The 22,643-nt window shown below is 44.0% G+C and overlaps 2 protein-coding genes across 8 annotated transcripts in view; both read left to right on the top strand.

The window, feature by feature from the left end:
• Positions 1 to 13,271, top strand: part of rprd2b (regulation of nuclear pre-mRNA domain containing 2b) — a 43,488-nt gene extending 30,217 nt beyond the window's left edge. For 5 of the 7 annotated variants that reach the window (XM_084053713.1, XM_084053712.1, XM_084053711.1 and 2 more), the window contains one exon: positions 395 to 6,945. In XM_084053713.1, the coding sequence (XP_083909839.1) occupies positions 395 to 2,373 (1,979 nt within the window). In that variant the 3' untranslated portion in view covers positions 2,374 to 6,945. Of the gene's footprint in view, positions 1 to 394; positions 6,946 to 13,136 lie in introns of those variants that run through there. The other 2 variants (XR_014600539.1, XM_084053709.1) reach the window with 2 other exon arrangements.
• The window catches only part of tars2 (threonyl-tRNA synthetase 2, mitochondrial), a 34,123-nt gene continuing 23,488 nt past the window's right edge, over positions 12,009 to 22,643 (top strand). Inside the window, exons 1-8 of the mRNA XM_084053715.1 lie at positions 12,009 to 12,182; positions 13,143 to 13,318; positions 15,430 to 15,544; positions 16,945 to 17,066; positions 19,703 to 19,811; positions 20,269 to 20,333; positions 21,589 to 21,667; positions 22,428 to 22,574. Of these exons, the coding sequence (XP_083909841.1) occupies positions 12,093 to 12,182; positions 13,143 to 13,318; positions 15,430 to 15,544; positions 16,945 to 17,066; positions 19,703 to 19,811; positions 20,269 to 20,333; positions 21,589 to 21,667; positions 22,428 to 22,574 (903 nt within the window). The 5' untranslated portion in view covers positions 12,009 to 12,092. The remainder of the gene's footprint in view (positions 12,183 to 13,142; positions 13,319 to 15,429; positions 15,545 to 16,944; positions 17,067 to 19,702; positions 19,812 to 20,268; positions 20,334 to 21,588; positions 21,668 to 22,427; positions 22,575 to 22,643) is intronic.

The following is a 22,643-nucleotide window of genomic DNA, read 5'->3' as shown; positions in this document are numbered from 1 at the left end:
ATATATCAGCGTTCCCATAACATTAGATATCATATAGTATTACTTTTTGTGTTTCTGAGCAAAGAGATGTAACATTTGTCTAATTTCAGTCAAATATAAATAGATAAAAATAAATAAATATTTTGTTTCTGAATACCGATACAGTATTGCAAATATTAAAATATAAGAAAATGTAAAATATCACGATACTCCAAGAATATTGTCTCTGTCGGGTGGAAACCTCATATGTCCAAAATGCGCCGCGTTTCCAGCTTGTGGATCTGCTACTTTTGATACTTTGGTGTGACGCTGTAGTATGATCAATTAAGGCACTAATTTACGAAAAAACCCAAAAGTTAAGAGGTTTCTGCCCGACATTATGGATATATGTAATGCTGTCTCTCTCTCCTTCCAGGTTTGTCTTCTCTGCTACACAGTGTGACTAACCCCTCCTCTGCCCCTCCCACCCGCCCCTCCCCCGAGTCGACAGCCGCTAAAACCCCGCCCACCCCGACCACGCCCTTGTCAAAAGCCAAACACCTCGGTGCCCTGGGCACCAACAGCCTGAAGCGAACCGCCTCGGCGACGCCCGCCCGAGACTGGCTGAAAGACAGAGAGTTGTCCCCGCCCCCTCCCCCGCCTCCTTCCAGCTCCGCCCCGCCTCCTCGGTCCCGCCTCTCGGCCCCGGCCCCCGTCGTGGCCTCCTCCCCCAGCCTGGAGTCCAAGATAAACAGTTTCCTCCAGGGCAACCTGGGCTTCAGCCTGGGCCTGGGCGACGGCAGTCCCGACGCCGTGGACGGGACCCCCGTCAGGGACGAGGCGGCCGGGACCCCCACCCAGGACGAGATCATGGACACGCCCCCGCACGGGGGCGATGACGGCGGTGGGGGCGTCTCGCCCACGGCGTACCGCAGCGATCCCTGGGACGCCGTCATCACCCCGACGGGAAGCAACGCGGACGAGGACTTCCTGTCGCCGTCGGCGTCTTCCCGCTACGGAGCGGCGAAGAAGAAGAGCGCCCCCTCCAGGCTGAAGGACTCTGAGGCAGAGCCCATGGGGAAGAAGGCCAAGAGAGACGGGCGGACGACGGAGGGAGGAGGAGGAGGAGGAGGAGGAGGTGGGGGGAAGGGGGAGGAGCAAAAGGCTAAAGGTCACGAGGGAGGAGGAGAGGAGGCCCGTTACCACCGCATCGAGACGCTGGTGTCTCCCTGCTCCAACCGGCCGGTCGCCACCGGCGAGCGCATCCAGACGGTGGAGGGCATCCGTATGATCGGCCGGGGGTCTCGGCGAGGGGGCGGGGCCGGTGGCCGGGTGGGGCCGGCGGGGGGCGGGCCCATGTGGTACGAGGAGGAGGAGTACAGGGAGAGCCAGCGAGGCCCCCCCTCGCCCTCCGCCGCCCCCCTCAACGACCTCCACACGCCTCCCCCCTCCCACCCGCCCCCCCCGCAGCACCACCACCTCCCCCCTCCCCCGCCGCACCACCACCTCCTCCCCCCTCCCCCCCCGCCTCAGTTCCACCAGCACCCCCCCACCTCCCCCTTCTTTGCCAGCGCGCCGCCCATCCCCCGCCCCCCTCCCCCTCCCATGATGCCCCAGGGCGCCCCCCCTTCCCCCCTCCAGCACCCGCACTCGCACTCGCACCCGCACTCCCACCCGCACCCCCTCTCCTTCCCAGGCGCCCCCCCGTCCGCCGTCATGGTGGGCGGGGTGCTGGTCCCCGTCGAACGCCCGTTGCCCCCCCCTCCTCTCCCCGGGAGGGTGGAGGGAGGGGGCGGAGCCAGAGGAGGCGGGGCTGGCGGCGGAGTGGGTAGGGCGGGCCCCCCTCCGCTGATGGCGTCGTTGCTCGGGGAACCGCCCAAGCTGCCCCACCCCCACCCCGTCTCCCACCCCCACCCCCGCCCGGGTACAGTCAAAGAGCCCCCCCTGCGCCACGCCCCGCCCCTCCACCGCCCCGGAGCTCCCGGCGCCCCCCCGCCCCTCCTGGGCCGGGTCAAGGAGCCCCTCCCTTCCCCTACCCCACCCTCAAACTCCTCCCCCTCCACCCCCACCCCTCCCTCTCCCTCCGTCGACTCCGCCCCGCCTCCCCGCTCGCCGTCTCTCCAGAAACCCCCGCCCGCGGGCAAGCAGGCCGCTCAAGCCGCCGCCCCCGCCTTGCTCCGCCTACCCACCCCCCGCCCCCCCATCCTGTCCGTGCCCATCCCCCAGAGGCCTTTGCTGCAACGCGGTGGCCGCCCCCCCCAGCACCACCACCAGCAGCAACACCACCACCACCACCAGCCCCACCCCCACCGGCCCCTGCCCCCTCCTCCCCCCCGCGGAGGGAAGCGCCCCGGGGCCCAGTTTGGCGGAGGGTCCTTCCACGCCAAGAGACCCTTCATGCCCCCCCGCTACTGATCGGCTTCACCACAGCTAGTGTAAAACGTTTTGCTGGTATGAACCCAGTTACTACTCCTTATGTTAGCATAACAACAGCCCACGTATGTCCAGTTTAATCTCTAACTAGCTAACTAGTTAGGCTTGGTTTATACTTAGCTGTGCATCGCGCACTGAAAATAGCTCGATCTATAAGCTATCTTCGGCGCGCGCAACTACGTATAAATAAATTGCCCTTCATGCCCGAGTTAGTTGTGTGCGCGTGTCGGCACCCCAACAATATTTTTTGGTATGTGACACCCGAGTTACAACTGAGTTACTCAGGCTTTTAGCGTGCTAAAACCTCAACCTGTTTCGCTCGTCAGTCAATCAGCAGCTTAGCAGGCGTAGAATGTAAAATGTCATTTCAAACAGCTCTAAAAGCTAAATGTAGTTTCAATGCTTCTTACAGAGGAAAGTTAAAGTGGAACCAACAAACCGACCGACGTCTAAAATGGTCGAAAAGCACGTTAACTGGACTGCTGGTGCCAGGTGATGTCACTATCAGCTCACCTGGCATCAATGGCAGCCAATAGCAGAAGAGCAGGTCAGTAGCCTGTCTTTGGCCTAGCGATGTCAGGCTTTTTTTTTACTCAGATTTGGTTTTGTTGGTTTTGGTTCCCTTTAAAAAACATTGTGAGTGGTTTACATGCTCCAGTGTACCGCCTAACATCACAATATTTCCAGGGAATTAAAGGGATATTTCAATTTCAAACATATTTGGGGTCATTGTAACGTCTGCTCAGGCTTTTGTGAGCACCCCAGACCCCTTTTAAGTTGCTTGATTCAGTATTTAGATATTTATATTCATTTGATCAGACAAGCCGCCTTCCTATACAAACCCATACAAACCCATTGTAATTTCAAACTCCATTTTAACCATGATGATGATAGATTCATTGTAAACACCCGTTCTTGGTTCTTGTGACCCGTATTGTCCTTCTAATACGTGAGTGGGCTGTGTTTTTTCAACTCGATTTTTCCTTTATTTATTATTTGTTTTTTTGGGGGGGGGGGGGGGGTTCATATAAAAAAGGCCAATATCAGTAGCCTAAATAAATACTGAATCAAGCAGTCCGGGGTGCTCACAAAAGCCTGAGTGGGCGTTAAAATGACCCCAAGCATGTTGGAAAGTGAAATGTCCCTTTTAATCTCAGTTTATCATAAGCCGAGGTCGGTTACCTGGGATTTGGTGTTTTTAAACTGGCAGTTATGGAGAGCATGTCGACCTCTGTGAGCGTCAGGCAAGCCTGAGGTCAAACTAGGAGGAGAAGGCGAGGAGAATAAACCTAACACACCAGTTTGAATCTCTTATCTGCCTTCCCCATGAGCAAGCTGTGATCTATGAGAGAGAGAGAGAGAGAGAGTGGGGTGGGGGTCTGGGTGGGTTGGGGTGGGATCGTCGCACGAGTAGACGATGAGTGTATCATATTGTAAATAATGTCTCCCACGCTTTCTTCTTCAAGCCTGTTCTTCTCTCATGTATGTTTTCCTTTACGCTTTTTAAATATCTAGACTGAGGAGTCGATCAAGTCACCGCTGGAAACCACACCGCTAGATTCCGATTACTAGTGTGTTGTAGTGTGCGCGTGTGTGTGTGTGTGTGAGATTCCATTAAGTGTGCATGAGAGTCTGTACCTGTGTGGACTAGTAGTATGTGCACATGTAGGTGTGTATGACATTATGTGTGTGTGTGTGTGTGTGTGTGTGTGTGTGTGTGTGTGTGTGTGTGTGTGTGTGTGTGTGTGTGTGTGTGTGTGTGTGTGTGTGTGTGTGTGTGTGTGTGTGTGTGTGTGTGTAAAACCATATAAAGTTATTCTTGGTAGTATATTGGGGGGGGGGGGGTTGTTCAGTTTGACCTTTGATCCGCGTTAGGCTTTACTGCCATGAATAAAATCGTCAGTGTGAATTGAACCGTGGGGATCACCGTTTCAACTGAATGCAGATCAGATTGTAATGCAGAGTTACCCGCTGTCATTATTGAGACATTTCTTTTCTTCTTTTTCATTTTTTGTGGGGTAGGGGGGATATCGATTTAGTAGAATTACTGATTCTTCTTCCATGTTTCAGCTCCTCGAACACATGAAGGTGTTACGGATCTCGTGTAAACAGGCGATTGGAGATCTCTGCCTACTGATGACACCTGGTGACATTCAACGTAAAACTGGGTGTAAACCATTTGGAAATGACATTTCTTTGTGGTTTTCCTTAGTATTGGGACGGTGACATGATTTGGTTTGTCAGTGGATGTCACCAAACGTATCAGTAGGCGGGAGATGGCGAGAACTCTGATTGTCTGGCTACGCGAAACTAACTCGCACTGGTGAAGATGTTTTTTGGGGGGAATGTCGGCTCTGTCGTTCTCTCTCAAGCCTGTGTGATAGTTGTCTGAGCGCACATGTACCTTTTTTTTAAAAGCTGAAATTGTACTCCAGAGCTAAACTTGGAATGAACACAGTCCTGCTTTCTGCGTTAAATGATGGGACCGACGTCACTACCTTACAGCTATAAGGTTTCACCATCTCAGTTTTTTGTGTTGTAATTGAGTTATTTGAATAGCACTCAAGTCAAATTTTTATATAAAACTCTGGACGGTAATTTTTGGTGGAAATACAATTTTGGGGTCCATTGTTTATAGATACAAAAAGGTGAGATGAGACCTGCAAGCCTGATTTATATTTTGTTGTACGGCGGTATCATGTGGCGAAAATAGACAATTTACAATCTCACAACGTGTCACATTTGCAATGCATTGTAAGATGGTAAATAGGCTGTTTTGGCACGTGACACATAACACAAAGCATAAATTAAACCATCTAGCTGTAAAGTAGTGACATGTTCATTCTCATCTCCACAGCGAGACCAGCTGTTTTCTACAGAACCCATGGGTTCTGGTGTTGGGTTTCTATGTGTCAGTCTCCAGTCTTTACCTTAACCTTCATTTCTCTCTATATTAACTACAACACGATGTGAAGCAATTTTTCCCTCTGTATTTACTGGTATTGCAACATGTGACATCATTTGGTGTGAAAGTGTCTGCAGAGACTTTGTGTGTAAGGTTTATGATTGGAGACGAAAGCAGAGCAAAACCGAAGAAGATCGAAGTAATTACTTTTTGCAACAATGTACTGATCTGTAAAATGACATTGTGTGTGTGCATTCAGACCGTGGAACAGTGAACAAATCTGCATAAAGGTTTGGTATGTTCATTCAGCTAACATGTTGACTTATGTAAATAACCACAACATAGATTTGTATTCTTCCGCTCGAGGGAGTGTTTTTTCTTTTCCTTTACTTGTTTTTTGTTTTGAAAACTTTTTAGTTTGATGTTTGCTGAAGAAGTGAGCAAGCTGATGTGTGTAAATTGTTCTTGATTAGTTGCATTATTATTGCTACTACTGCTGTTCTTCATCAATGATGATACATCACTGGTGTTTGAGTGTCCAATCCTTTCAGGTGTGACTGTTTTCCTCTCTGTCAGGTCAGCACATCATGCAGTCGCTTTAATATCACACTTATTATTTAGATTCAAGTGTTTATCTCAATATGCACACACTTTAAGACAGCGGACACCTTACCTCATGTACAGTATGTCTGTTTTTGTTTTGTTTTGTTTTGTTTTGACAAACGGCAATCTGCTTAGAGCCTGACCGATTCCGCATTTTTGCGGTCCGACCCCTATTTTGGGTCCTAGACCACGGATTACTGATGTTTTGATGTATAACTTTAACATGTATATGTTGTAGAAAAATAATACGGCAACATAAGCCGTTTTCTTTCTTTTTTTAACTAAAAAAAAAACGTGACACATCCGCTGCATAATTGCCGATACAGATGAAAAAATGGCTCGCATCGGTCGGGCTCTAGAACTGCTTTATCACAAGAAACTGTTCTGTAAGGACAAGTTCAACCCTATTCATTTCTGAACGGTTTAATTGTTGTATATCCTGTAAGCACACAGCGATGCACATAAAACTCATGTTTTATAGTTGCTCTGTTATGTTTTGGCAGAGTGGTATTTTCTACCCAACCGGGGTGCTAAATTGACCCATTTTGACCAATTGATTTTTTTAGTTTTCAATCACTGAGGAACATCGTTTGAAACCTGAACATTATGAGACTGACTTATCTGAAAGAGGCCGTTTGGAAATCAAAAAGGTCCCCGATTCAATCTCTGAGCTGCCTAGTCCGTGGTGTCCCTAAACAAGACACTTAGCCCATACAGTGACTACTTCCCTGGGTGCTGTATTAATAGTTATGATGGGTATTCATGGCATCCACTGTTCATATTAGTCGAGATTGGGTTAAATGCAGAGGACACATTTCATGTGCTGTATGTATAAATGTACAGTGACTTATACCCCAACACAAAACAACATTGATATAAGGACATTATGGCATTATGAGAAGTGTAACTGAAGGTGTTTCATCACTTTTCCCACAGAAACGGTTGGGAACAATCCTCAACAACCTTTTTTTTTAATTTTGTTCTTTAAACACATTTTCTATCATCCAGTTGTTCAATATGATACACATGAAGTTGAAATATTGTCATATATCAATACATGCATTCAGTTCACTGCTTAACAAGATGTACCTGTTAAACCAACCTTAAATATACCGTACACACGAGACATTATATAGACCAGTGGTTCTCAAACCTTTTCATGTCAAGGGCCCCCAAATTGACACATTAGCCTACGGACCCCCATTTGAAAATATATGCCAGGGACCCCCATAAGAGACTATTTCTATGGCTAGCGGTGATTCTGAACCATTTTAATTTCAAGGACCTCCAGCATTTGATATGCATTAGACCGTGGACCCGAATTTGATACCATTTTGATTTCTGGGACCCCCCAATCTACACTGTAGTATGGTCAGTGTTTAACTCTGGGAGCATACACATGGAACCAAATGGACCCTAATGGGCCCATTTAGTTCCATGTGTACGGTCTCGGAGTTAAAGACCCCATAAGGGTCCATTTGACTCCTAACCATCAATAATTTGGACCCCACTTTGAGAACCACTGATATAGACAGTTGTACACACTGCATACAGCAGGTAAAACAGCCTCACCAAGGCAAACAGTAACTAAAGGTTACTTTTATGGTCGTTTTGGAACAACAGGAGATGAAGCTAATATGAGTTTCATTGTATATGATGACACTGCAGTTGAGGCTTGTAGTCCAGAAGTTAAGCACACGTCAGTTGGTTCTTCATATAAATATCCATACTCTACATCTAATATAACACCACAGCTTAAATATGGATAGGTCTTCAACCTTTTATCTCTAAAAGCGTTACTATTTAGGCAATGGAAAACATCTGTTCCAATGGTGCTGTTATCATTCAGTCGCAAACTCGTTAAAGGTGATTTTCTTTTTGGATAAGGTTTTTGTTAGAAAGTTAAATCCCTATATTCTGATTGTAATCATTGCCATCTATCAGATTTATCCAATCTGGAGAGAACTCCACAAAGATCATTTATGAGCTTCAGTTTTAGTGTTCCAGCTCCAATTTTGCTGTCCCATTTTATTTTGTATCATCACTTCCACTTTCATTTGTTTATCCTGTTTGAGATCAATTTGTCATCCTGACCTGAACATGTATTTTCTGTTTACTGAAAAGCTTGAGACAGGGCGACCCCTGTTACTGAACACTATAGCAATGATTATTATCAGAATATAGACCTGTTTAACACTTGATTTAACAATACAATATAATTTACATTTAATAGGTATACTTTTCATTGACCAATGAAAAGTAATGAAGGGAAATTAGTAAATTATTATAGGTCTATAGGCCTACATATTTTTTTTTACAAAATGTTGTGAAACCCACAGACAGACTGAACTAATTTAAATCTGCCATCCCTGTTTTGGGCATGTCATTTTCACATACACGAAGTAGCAGAGGGCATTCATTTATGGAAGAAAAAAAAGTATGGAAATCCAAAGAGTAGCCTACATACATAATGTCCACTAAACTCTTATGTATAAATAATGTCCACAAAAGTTTGTTATGGACTCTGCTCCATTCATAGGCTCTGCGTTATGATTGAATCTATGAACTGAGGCGGTGTAGTAGCCTACTGTAATACACGTGCTTGATAAATCGTTCTTTCACTAATTAGGGTCACAGCTGGTTCACATTATGAAATGATCAGATCAACTTTTGCGCAACAGTAGTCTACGTCAGTGGTTCTCAAACTTTTTAATGTCAAGGACCCCCAAATTGACACTTATTAGCCCGTGGACCCCCATTTCAAAAGATATGCCAGGGACCCCCATAAGAGAAGATTTTTTTTTACGGCTCTAGCTGTGATTCTCAACCATTTTAATTTCAAGAACCCCCAGTTTGACATGCATTAGGGCTACAGACCCCCATTTAATGGCATTTCTATCACTTGGGCCGCAATTTATATTGTAAAATCTATGTCAATTTAACTGAGTGTACAAATGGAACCAAATGCACCCGTTAGGGTCCATTTGGTTCCATTTGTACACTCTCAGAGTTACAGACCCATAAGGGTCCATTTGGTGCCTAATCTATCATTTAGCTGGGGACCCCCTGGAACTCCCTCAAGGACCCCTGGGGGTCCCCGGACCCCACTTTGAGAACCAATGGTCTACGTCAACGGCCCCGTGCCGTCAGAGGAGCAACCAGCTCCCCTCGGTGGCCATTTAGTGGTACTTCAGATTTAATAACAAAATGATCGTCTATTCGCCATAAAGTCATCATCACCTACTTATTTATTAAACTAAAACCTAAAGTCAGACGATTTGATGACAACTGACCTGTCGTAATGTCTAAAGATAACTACCGAACAGCGGGAAATATGCTACAATTTATACCCCAGTGATTAGCCTACTATATTATTAGCATCTTTCCTGCCATATAAATATCTGGCGTGGATCATTTGATTAGAACGGTCTATCGATCCATGCATTTACACGTCAACATATTTAGCAAACTAACAAAATCTAGCCTATTATGACAGTAGTTTTAAACGGAAGTCACTTCAGATGTTAAAAACAGGAATTATGGATGAATGTATACTCCGTGGTTGGACGATGTCGCCGACACCGTCCTACGACGAAGTATATTAGGCCTACATTAATACAGTGGTGGAAAGTGCATTTAAGTACATTTACTCAAGTAGCTACTGTACAATTGAGGTATTTATTTTTTATTTTACTTTTTTCGATACGTTATACTGTACTACTCATAGGCCAATATTGTACTTTTACTCCACTGTAATTATTTGACGGCTTTAGTTAGGCTAGTTACTTTGCAGATTGAGATGATCAGTGGTCAGTTTTGAGGTATTTGTACTTTCTCGAGTATTTCCAATACTTTTACTTCTACTCCACTACATCTCGGATCCAAATATTGTACTTTAACGCCACTACATTTATTTGAAAACTTTAGTTAGTGGTTATTTTGTAGATTTAGATTATTACAAAACATACATTAACCACTTCAGCCCTATATGCATTTTGGCCATTTTGAAAATCTACAAAATCACAATGTGTAGCATCTTGAGCTTGTAGATCAACTATTTTCAAAATATTTTAATATTGAAAATACATTTGAAAACTTGAAATGGGTATTCTGCATAATGAGTACTTGTATTTTTGGTACTTAAAGTACATTTTTATGTCAATACCTTTAAGTAAAAAATGTGAGTAATTTTTCCACCACTGGAGATGATTAATAGGCTACAAAACATACAATGACCACTAAAGCCCCCATATCCAATCTTTTTTTTGTTTTAAGAATTGTGAAATTGGATATTCTGCACAATACTTTAACTTAGAATTTAATTCAGAATGTATAACTTTTACTTGTGACAGAGTAGGATAGTTCTACATTGCTATTGCTACTTCTTCCACCACTGTTAATCGCAGATAATTGTAGCTTTGTTAATAGTATTTATTGCAATGGTCCTCAAAATGGGATCCGGGGACCCCAGTAAATGAGTTAATATAATTTAGCATTAAAATCAGTTTAAAAGGATAGTTCATTACCAAAATTACTTTTTACCTACTTTTTTCCCCTATAATTTAGTCACCCCATGAATTGATGGAGATGTTTTGTTTGTGTGCATATGTGATCCAATATTCCAGTAATTGATGAATTGAAGTAAGTAGTAGGCCAACTAAGCTTAACAAGAGCAATACTGTATTTGAAACATTCCCTTATTACCTCCACAGTAGCAGTCCTCCCTGGATTACACTGAGAGAGTTGTTTTGGAGTTTATAAATGCATGTTCTATATTTCTTTGCCTTGGCCTCCTATTTACTTCCTGAAAATTGGATCAGGATGTGACAAATATAAAAATCTCCATGAAGTCAATGCTTCCTGGGGGGGGTGTCATTTAACCATGCATACATTGGCCATTGAAAAAAAATATATAGCAGACCTACAAGCTCAACGCATCACAATGCGTGCTGTGAGCTTGTCGATATGCTATTTTCAAAAAAAAAAAAAAATGGACAAATCTTGTATGTGGGTCCCTGGCACAAAATGTTTGAAGACGGGGGCCCCCGCCAAATACATTTTAATTTGGGGGTCCTTGACATGAGACACTGCTTTGATGCGCAGACTCTAGTCCAGTGGTGGAAGAAAGAAGTACTCAGATATTTTACTTCAGTAAAAGTAGCAATACCACAATATACAAATGCAAGCAAAAGGCCTGTGTTCAAAATGTTACTTGAGTAAAAGTATTGGCATCAAAATATACTTAAAGTACTAAAATGTTTTAAAATAGCAGATCTACAAGCTCACAATGCGTTGCATCGTGAGCTTGTAGATCTGCTATTTTCAAATAGCTTAGCCCTAATTTTAGACATAAGTGGTTGATGTACATGTTTTATAATATAATTGTTATCTGCAAAGTAACTAAAGTTTTCAAATAATTGTAGGGAGTAAAAGTACAATATTTGCCTCTGAGATGTAGTGGAGTAGAAGTAAAAGTACTCAAAATTGCAAATACTCCACTAAAGTAAAATACCCCCAAAAAATTACTTAAGTACAGTGCTTAAGTAAATGTACTTAGTTACTTTCCACCACTGCTCTAGTGTGGTTCTCAACCTGGGGGTCGCGACCCCCAGGGGGGTCGCCAAATAATTTGGGGGGGTCGCCAGATTTTTTGGTGAATTTGAGAAAAAAAAAAGAAAAAAAAAGTTTTTTTTTTTTTTTTTTTAACAAAATATTTTTTTTATGTTATCATTAATTCATGTTTTATCAGTTAATTTACTCAATTTACCCACTTTTTGCAAAAATGTTTTGATAATAAACAATTATCAAATAACCTATTATAAATAAATAACCTTCGCGCGCGCGAACGGGACCGCTCGCGCGCGCGAACGGGACCGCACGCGTGCACGCGGGGGGTCGCGGGAAATAATATCATTATTTTGGGGGTCGCGGCCTGAAAAGGTTGAGAACTCCATCCATCCACTCAGAGTCAGACGTCTCCTTCTGTGTATGTGCACGCGCACGCCTCCCAGACGCTCAAGAACGCGCACGCAGGGCGTTAGGTCCCGCCCCTTTTCCTCTAGTCTGACCAATGAGCGTCGGCAGCTTCGGTGTGACGTAGTGGGTTGGTTCCGGTGTCATGGCGCGTCGCAGTGAAGGAGACACTGATGAGATGTTATGCTCTTATTAATGATAATAGTAATGTTATTATAGGATGGTTGCCATGGCAGCGGCTCCGCTTAGGACGCTGCTCAGATGTAAAGCGCACGGGACGCTGCTGCGCGTGCACAGAACCTACAGTCAGGTGACTCATGCTGGATTTTCATAACTGCTGTTATTAGTGTGTGTGTGTGTGTGTGTGTGTGAGTGAGATCAATTAGAGACAGGCTGTGAGTGAGAGAGAGGAGAAATAGAGGATGTGTGAGAGAGATCAGAGACAGACTCTGTGTGAGTGTGTGTGAGAGAGAGAGAGAGAGGCGAAAGAGAGACGGTGTGTTTGTATCGGAGAGAGAGTGATCTGTGTGAGAGACTGTATAATGCTAGTGCTTCCTTCAGGACACTGTGTGTGTGTGTGTGTGTGTGTGAGAGAGAGAGAGAGAGAAAGAGACTGCGCGTGAGAGAGGAGAAAGAGAGACGGTGTGGGTGTGTGTGTGTGTGTCGTGTGTGTGTGTGTGTGAGAGAGAGAGAGGAGAAAGAGACGTGTGTGTGAGAGAGAGTGTATAATGCTGGTGCTTCAGGACACTGTGTCTCTGTGTATTATAGGTGTTTTAGGACGGACAGTTGCATTATGGGATGGCAGCCAGGTGAAAATTAATATCTGTAATATTAATAATGTTCCTGGTGTGGTCAGGATTTCTAGAAACACACGTGTGTGTGTGTGTGTGTGTGTGTGTGTCCACAGATGGACATTGATGGAAACATGCAGACCCCCTCGTACCAACTCTCTCTCTCTGTTTAGTTGATTAACAATTTGTGTTTTTCTTTAGTCACAATTTTCTCCTATAATGACATGGCCAAAATAGGGATGCCAGGTTGTGTGTTTTTTACTCTATACTAGGGTGTTTTCTGTTATTGTGGTGAAAGCTTTAGCTGAAAATAGCAGATCGACAAGCTCACACCTTGTCCATCTGCCATTTTATGAGAAAGCTTTCCCCACAATAAAGAGGCTGGGGCTAACGGGGACGTTTTCATGATGTTATGTTGACAGATCTCTGTCAATCCTCCACTCCCCTCCAACACTGTCTCCTCTCCTCTCCAGTTGCAGGTGTCCTCTGCTGTGTCAGATCGTCTGAGGCTCTTCGAGTCTCTCGGGGAGAAACGGGCCAACAAGACGAGAGGCGGAGCTACAGAGAGGCCCCTCAGCATCCGATTGGCTGATGGCAGGACGGTAGAGGGCAGAGCTGGTGTGACCACGCCCCTTCTCGTGGCACAGAGCACACGGTGAGATCTGATCTCACAGTCCAATCTCTGTACCGGGTTAGGAGAGACACAGTAGGACAGCTGAGAGGGAGACGGGTTAGGAGAGAGACAGTAGGACAGCTGAGAGGGAGACGGGTTAGGAGAGAGACAGTAGGACAGCTGAGAGGGAGACGGGTTAGGAGAGAGACAGTAGGACCGCTGAGAGGGAGACGGGTTAGGAGAGAGACAGTAGGACAGCTGAGAGGGAGACGGGTTAGGAGAGAGACAGTAGGACAGCTGAGAGGGAGACGGGTTAGGAGAGAGACAGTAGGACAGCTGAGAGGGAGACGGGTTAGGAGAGACAGACAGTAGGACAGCTGAGAGGGAGACGGGTTAGGAGAGACAGACAGTAGGACAGCTGAGAGGGAGACGGGTTAGGAGAGACAGACAGTAGGACAGCTGAGAGGGAGACTGGTTAGGAGAGACAAGACAGTAGGACAGCTGAGAGGGAGACGGGTTAGGAGAGACAGACAGTAGGACAGCTGAGAGGGAGACGGGTTAGGAGAGACAGACAGTAGGACAGCTGAGAGGGAGACTGGTTAGGAGAGACAGACAGGTTAGGAGAGACAAGACAGTAGGACAGCTGAGAGGGAGACTGGTTAGGAGAGACAGACAGGTTCGGAGAGACAAGACAGTAGGACAGCTGAGAGGTAAGGCTGCAACTAACGATTAGTTCCATAATCGATTAATCGGGCGATTATTTAAACGATTAATCGGATTATCGCACTTATTTAGCAATTACCTTATCATTTTGATTTTAGGTTGTTTTAGGCATGTTCTATCTAACAATAAAGACAATACACATATGAACAATTAATTAAAAAGTACATTTATACAATTTTGCTCAGCTGCAGATTAGGCTACTACCCATAAAATACTTATCAAAATAAATAAAAGCCACCTATGGTACCTTTTCTCTTCTTCTGACTGCTTGATTTGATTAAAAAAACATATTTAGGCTAAAGGGTAACAGTACTCTTTTAAATGGATACAGGATAGGTGGGCACTAGGGACATCTGGGCACCTCGATGTAAAATTGCCTATTTTGTCCAAAATGTTCAAAATAAAAATATTAGAAAAATGTTCTTAAGTAATATAAAGTATAATTGATGTGAACATGCACGGTAAACATTATCAGACTCAATTTTATCCTTCAATTTCTTGTTTATGCCCAAAACGACTGGATATACAGGTTTTGCAGCAATTTGCAGTAATTGTAGAAATATTAGACCTTAATTGTCAAATGTTTAAGCATGTTCTAATCCAGTGGTCTTCAACAGGGGGTCCTCAGAGTAATTACAGGGTGGCCGTCAAATGTTTGCGATAGGATTTATCTATATTTTACATTAACCACTTGAACCCTAGTATCCCTATTCTGAGGTGAACTTTAACCAAATAGCCAATCTACAGTGAGTTTATAGATCGTCTATTTTCGGCTAAGAGGGTTGGTGTGAAAAAAGAACAGACCAAGTACAGAGTGAAAGGTTAGGTTTACAAAGTATTGACAGTTTAAAACTTAAAATACACATTAACATGATTAGGCCACGTTTGATGTCTGATTTCTTGCCGACACAATTGATGAGACTGTTTTGTAATTTTGTAACAGACCCCATAGCCTGTGGGGACTGCGACTACAGATCCTACGACCACATACCCCAAAGCCTGTGAGGACTGCGACCACAGACCCCATAGCCTGTGGGTACTACGACTGTGACCACAGACCCCATAGCCTGTGGGGACTACGACTGCGAGTCTGCGACCACAGACCCCATCGCCTGTGGGGACTACGACTGCGACCACAGACCCCATAGCCTGTGGGGACTGCGGCTGCGACTACAGATCGTACGACCACAGACCCCATAGCCTGTGGGGACTGCGACTACAGATCCTACGACCACATACCCCATAGCCTGTGGGGACTACGACTGCGACCACATACACCATAGCCTGTGGGGACTGCGACTACAGATCCTACAACCACAGACCCCATAGCCTGTGTGGACTGCGACTACAGATCCCTTAGCCTGTTGTGAAAATAATTTTATAGTAGGTTTAGGTTTTAACACAGTTGTTATTCGACCTCTGGCCTGCAGGGTGAAAGGAGCACTGGTGAGCAGAGTGAATGGCGAACTGTGTGGTCTCCTGCGCCCCCTAGAGGAAGACTGTGAACTGCAGCTTCTGGACTTCAACACAATTGAGGGCAAACAGGTATTTCATCTACTGTATATCACCTCTACATAGACATATATGCAGTTCAGTTTATAATCTGTTTCGACAGCTCATTGTTCCAAAGTACCATTTGTCTAACAACATTAAAACCAAGCCTAACCACTAACTTTAAACTACCACTAGCCTAACGTTTTTCAGACTATTGGGATGTCGGAATAATGGGCCATCAAACTTATGGTCAGCCCCCGAGATAAATATCTCCTTTACGTTCCCTCACGCCGTAAAATAAAGACATGAACGGTGCTGAAATACAACAAACCTTTTATTAGTCTACTGTAGGAGTGGAACTTGCACCTGGAACCTTAGAGTGGATGTGCGTGCTTGTTTACGTCTCTTACTTTATATACTGATATACTGATTATATGAGCGAGCAGACACAAATGTGATTAAATTGCCACATTTCCTAATAATGATGACTCAACCATGCAATCTGGTACACTTCCTTTTCTTGAGATTCTAAAACCTCCGACTTCCCAGTAACTGACCACAGTGACGCGTCATCATAGATCACCAGGTCATTTAGTGCACTGTTTCTCAACTAGCATGGTCCACGTGGTCCCTGCACGCTCCCTGACAATGCATTTCTAAATGCATGGTCAGGGACCACATGCTATACCCTCACGGACGACCAGTTGAAAACCCCTGCTCTATTTTATCAGACCACAGACACACGCACTGATACTTCTCTCTGTAATCTGTGTAATGTTAAAGATTACCTTTAGTTCTGTCCATTCATCAATCAACTTCTAAAATAAACATCTTTAATGTAAATTAAAATACAAGCAGCTCAAACTGTCTTAAGACTTTTGCATCCCATCTCCCATACAACATACATTACATCCCATAGCCCGAGGAGACGGTCGGGTGCAGTATCCAATAACGGATTTCAATACTACTTACGTCACTCCTTCTGACAAAAAGAACACACAAAGGATACACTTGATTTATCCACACTCCAAGCACCTTGCGTAGCCTCCTCTCTCTTGGCTCCTTGAGAAGCAAATGACAACTTGCAACGCGATCAATTTCCGGGTCAAGGCTGGAGGAGGGCAGAGGTGAAATTTGGCTTTTCTGGGTCAGGGCCCACTTGAAAATCCTGGAAGTGTTCGTGGTCCATCTGAACACTTAATACGGCAGCCGAAATTAAGTGGGGGGCGGGCCGCGTGCCATGTTGGAGCATGTTTATTTTAATGATCAATCAATTGATTGTGTTGTGGCTTCGATCAAAGAGTACTTTAAGTTCATGTTTATCTGCATCACAAAGAAAAAAAGGTATTTTTCCAAGTACCCCCCTGACATTTCTTGTTTTTAACACATTGAGTGCCAGAGGTTTTTTAAAACTGTAAAACAGGAGAACTTGTTTGTGCTCTTCCTCCCAGGCGTTGTGGAGGACGGCGGGGTGCGTGCTGGGAGGGGTGCTGGAGGCGGCGCTGGGTGCTGAGCTGTGCAGAGAGGGAGTGACGGAGTTCGGTCTCTACTGTGACCATCTGCTGGAGAACAGGTGACGATGTGATCAGTGTGGCTCACAGGTTCACAGTGCTCATAATGTTGACGTCTAATATGTGTATTTGGATTAAGCCTTTTATGACGTTTTTGGGGGGTGATATTTGAACTCTTAGTGGCTGAAGGGGAAAATGTATTTCATATTCTTTGTGTATATCAGTACATAAGGATTTATGGCCTCTGAACAGCAGAGAAAAGGAGAAAGAAAGAAAGAAAATACAAATGGAAATAGATTTTAGTGAATCAGATTTGTACTACATTCCTAGGTGGTTTGAAATGTGATTCAAATCTGAATTTCTAAACCTGTGTGTCAGTCTGGAAACTCACATACCGAATGCCTGATTTAAACTTCATATTATGGGTGTTGCCAGCAGAAAATGGAAGATCTGCAAGCTCACAACATGGTGGTGATGTGATGCGTTGTCAGCAGAAGTTGTGAGATCTGCTATACTGAAGTATAGGGCTTAAGTGCTCCTCCGTTCCCCTCATGAACACCCCACTCCTCTCTGAAAGCGTTGACTTTTAAACGGTTAGCAAGGAGTTTAATTGCAGAGCAATAAAAACATTTAATGTTCTACTATCAAATCCAAAATAATGACACTGTGATTTCAGTAAACAAACCTCCTGTTGAACTCAACGTTTGTGGTTTCTAAGCATGAAAATGCAGGGTTGTAAAAAATAACCACAACTCTCAATCACTGTTTTATTGCCATACGGCCCCTGGAATGGAGCCCATAACACAACATTAACGTCTATATATCGTCGCTGTCAGGTGGAAACCTTGTATTTCCAAAACTGTTGCTTTTCAGGAAATGGAGGAAAAAAAACATCTTTGTGCTTATAGATCCAATGTAGTTACAAAGTCACACGCTCTTGTTAATACTTTTCATTGGTTCCCGCTGACGCATTTAACCACTTTCACTTGGATCTTCTTCTACAAAATAGCAGATCTACAAGCTCACAACGTGTCGCTTGTAGATCGGCTATTTTCAAATAGCCTATGTATACAATGGGGCTAGAATGGTTAATGTATGTTTTATAATGCAATAATTTATATCTGCAAAGTAACTAGTAGCTAAAGTTGTCAAATAATTGTAGTGGAGTAAAAGTACAATATTTGCCTCTGAGATTAGTAGTGGAGTAGAAGTAAAAGTATAGACAATTGGAAATACTCCAGTAAAGTAAAAGTACCTCAAAATTGTACTTAAGTACAGTACTTGAGTAAATGTACTTAGTTACTTTACACCACTGCACTGTAATATGACAAAGTAGGGCGTTAATTTACGAAAAAACTTAAGTTGAAATATGGAGATACAAGGTTTCTGCCCAACAGCAACGATGTGCTTCTGACATGTTACAGATGTTTTGAACCTGTACCTTTAAAAACTATTTTGGGCATGTCTTTACAGGCTGAAATGTTTGAATGTTTTCAAAGAGATTTTCACAAACTTTAAAAAATACCATAATCTGCAAGCTCACAACGCGCCACATTGTGACGTGTTATAAACGCGGCTATGAATAAAATAAAGTTCTGTTTTTTCTTTTTTGTATTTACTTGTTGTTAAATGTTAAAAAGTTAAATGTTCTTTTCATATATGTTTAATATATCCTACTTTATAACATTAAGGAACCTCTGTCAGTCCGTCTGATCCACATTTTTGGGTTGAGTTATTCATCTGAACGTACACACAGGCATTGACCGTTAGTATGAAGACTGTGAGGAAGTCAGTTTTTTCACTTCACAATCAAATGAGTTTGATTTAGCGGCCGTGTCCACAGACATCCGTTTATGAGCTGAGGGCCGCTATCATGTCCATAGCACTAGCACGCACGTTGACACGCTTCCGCGCCGGCTCGTAAATGGCCTGGTTGTCACACACACCTCACCACAGGATGACATGATGAGCAGCACTCATCATCAAAAGTGTAACTATGCAGAATTGAGCGCATAACCCGAAAGCCTGCATATAGTTCAATCCCCGCGTATGGACTAGTATACCATTGCTGTCTGGCAGAAACCTATTTTCTCCATATTTTAACTTAAAACGCCCTACTTGATCATACTACAGCGTCACACAAGCAGATCTACAAGCTACAGTAGCAGATCTACAACCTACAAAACGCGTCTCAAAACGCTTTTATATCTGCTACTTTTGCTATTTTTTAATTTGGACAGTTTTGGACTAGTAAACGTTTGTATCTATCAGAAAGTGCATTGTTTATTTTCATTATTCGTTTGGTTATAGAAAGTTGAATCAAATCAAAATCCAGCAATCAATCGACAGCTAGATTTTGCACCTTATTGTCAAAATATCGATCAAAAACATCGGGTCTATGACTTAACAAAATCAGTATCTGCGTCACACCCAAAAACACCTGCCATCGGTCAGTTTGTAGTACTCGGGTGTCCATGCAGCTTCTGAAAGGATCAAACCTTACATTGACCTGTCATCAGCTCAGAGTTCTGTCTCTTGTGGAACCGTAAGGGTGATTCACAGTTAGTTGCGTGCGGCGTCGTGCACCGAAAATGGCAAGTTCATGGGCGTGTGATAGGAACGTTTTTCACATGAACCAGTTGAACCCCTTCTAGGAGATCTTGCGTAAAAAACAAACCTGTTGTCTCTCTCCACACAGCTCTTTGTCTCTGGTGGAGGTGGAGGACAGATGTAAGGAGGCTGCGTCTCTCAGACCTGTCCTCTCCACCCTGGAGCTCCAGAGGCAGGACGTCCAACAGCTGTTCCAGGTCGGTGACGATGAGAAGACACCCACTTCTGTACTTTACGACTGTCTACGACTGTCTGCTGTAATTTCCAGAAATGCATTTTTAAAAAAAAGTTTAAGAAATGGTGAAAATAGCAGATCTACAAGCTCACAACGCGGCGCAAAGCGACGCGTTGTGAATTTGTAGATCTGCTATTTTCACTAGTTTGAGTCCCGGGCAAACGTCTAATTTCTCTGTTGGGTCTTGAGCTAAAATGTTAGGGAACCACTGTCCTATGATTTAAAACTCATACATACAGCGTAGACTAGGATAAACAAGTGAAATTGCAAGTGATGAAACCCCAAATAAATGAGCAGACAAAATTGGAACAGGAACGTTACAACGTTTAAGCTGATGAATGGTCTTTGTGGTTCTGTTGGTTTGTGCTAAACTGATGGAGTGTCAGTCCAGGGTGTGATGACTGTTTGTTTTGCTGCAGAGCAACGAGCTGAGACTGCAGCTCATTGAAGAGCAGATGACCGGGCCCAATGTGACAGTGTACAGGCAAGTACACACACACACACACACACACACACACACACACACACACACACACACACACACACACACACACACACACACACTTGTGAATCCCGTGGCAGAGGTTAACAACATCTCATATTAAAGGAGTAGTTCACCCAAAAAATGTATGTAGTCTCCGTTGACCAGCCACCCCGTCATCGAATTATTGGCCCCAGAATGTGACAAACACAAATAGATCTCCATGAATTCAAGGCTTCATGGGGTGTGTAATTGATAGAAAAGAAGTCATTTTTCAACCACTCAATCTCAATCGCCGCTGCCTGTCAAGTCACACACACACACGCCTCTCTCTCTCTCTCTCACACACACATGCCCAACTGTGTCTTTTCCGTTACAGAACAATCTTTGTCACGTAGGCTTGTAGCCTACATGAATGACATATTATGATACCAATCACATCGCCATGAATAGAATACGTTTGTATATTTATTCACCCCATACAGAGCAGTGCACGTTCGAGTTACATTAAAATAAAGCAGTCATGTAGGCTATTCCCCATGAGACTCGGGCGGGCTGCAGTGATCCCGTGCCGCCACGTTAATTAAGAGATTGGAACGTTGGGTGTATATCCTTAACCCAGCCAGGTTGTAGCCTTCATAACTCTCTATGACATAACTCCATACCATAGGATAAGCTACTGTAAGTTTGTAGACCTCACTGTCCATGAAAAGATGGTCGAGAGTCCCGACTCCTGGAAAATGCTCTCGCAAAAGCGCTGGTATTTTTTGAAAATATCAAACGTCATGATGGACGCTTGTAGAGCTGCTATTTTCAATGCAGCCAGATCTGCAAACGTATCTGAATGACTGTTAAAGCAGTTTGTTTAAATGACTTTATAAAATGTTATATTTTCACAGGGATTATTTATTAGTGTAAATATACATTTTGGAGTGGATTATGTGTCCAGATGCCTCTCAGACAGTCAGACAATTCTGCTCCACAGGTCTAGAATGGAATAAACAGGCGCAGCCAACGTCAACAACTGCTATCGACCAGACGTGAGATTTCAGCGTACCGTAGGCTGAAACCAACGTTAGGACATATTGATAAATGCTGAAAGTTGTGGTGATCTCGCCGTACGCCCATTATTTGGTCTGCACCGCGTTGATAAATGAGAGCCACTGTGCTATGAGCCATGTCATGCTTACTTTGTGTGTGTGTGTGTGTGTGTGTGTGTGTGTGCGCGCGCGCGTGTGTGCGTGTTTGTGTTTTCCAGATGTGGAGACAGTGTAGGAGTGTGTAATGGACCTCTTCTTCCTCACACAGGCCTCATCAAGGTCTTCAAAATGTTACAGGTATATGTGTGTGTGTGTGTGTGTGTGTGTGTGTGCACACACTGACAGTAGGCTAAGAAATATTCTGTGACCCAGGGGGATAGCGCCCTCTAGCGGCAGTGATGTAAGGCTTTGGTGCTCTATAGGCCAAGAAACCAACTCCCAGCATTTTTCCCCATGTTAAATATTTTTGTATATATTGTACTTTAATTTCATAAATAATGTCAATGGCATACATTATTGCATAATTGTATTTTATTATTATTAACTATTATTATACATTTTTATCATAATTGTCATAACCGTCTTTGCATAATTTAGTAGAACGGGACCTTGGGAAGCCATCTTGAATTTGTCAATAAACAATTAACTGATAGTAATTACACGGATTCTGTCGCATACCTTGAGCTCTAAAGCCTAGGGTTAGACTAAAAGAAACACATTTCTAGGTTGAACAGTAACAGCCATTTAAAGCTCCCGGCAGCCATCGCGGACGCCATCTTGAAAATCACACCTTTCCAGAAGTTAGATTTTCTCAGACTTTTAGTATGCTATTAAGCATGCCCAATAGTAACAGAATCCAAAATATTTTCTATCAATTATTTTGGGGTTCAACCATATTAACAGGCTTTTGACATACCGACTCAGTGTTCAGAGTTTGACCTTTGACCAGGCAGGCACCAGGGGATTAATCAGCCAATCATAGTCTTCGTCACAGAGTCTACTACTGTTGGTGGCGTCCGATTGGTAGACAATGACCGTCTCATCATCTCCCGTCCAGGTGTCTCCCGTGACCTTAGCCAATCAGCCGCAGACGTCGGGTCTGATGCGGTTGCTGGGCGTGGCGTTTCCAGGAGAGCGGGAGAGGAAGGTGTGGGAGGAGGAGAAGGAGGAGGCGAGGAGGAGAGACCACAGACGCATTGGGACGGTAATTATGACACGATGACATCATAGTAGATAGCGTCGCTGTCGGGCAGAAACCTTGTATCTCCATATT

This window comes from Gymnoscopelus microlampas, assembly GCF_963454915.1.
Source record: "Gymnoscopelus microlampas genome assembly, chromosome: 3".
Lineage (NCBI taxonomy): Eukaryota > Metazoa > Chordata > Actinopteri > Myctophiformes > Myctophidae > Gymnoscopelus > Gymnoscopelus microlampas.
Note: the sequence above shows the minus strand (reverse complement) of the source record. Positions and strands in the feature narration are given on the sequence as shown.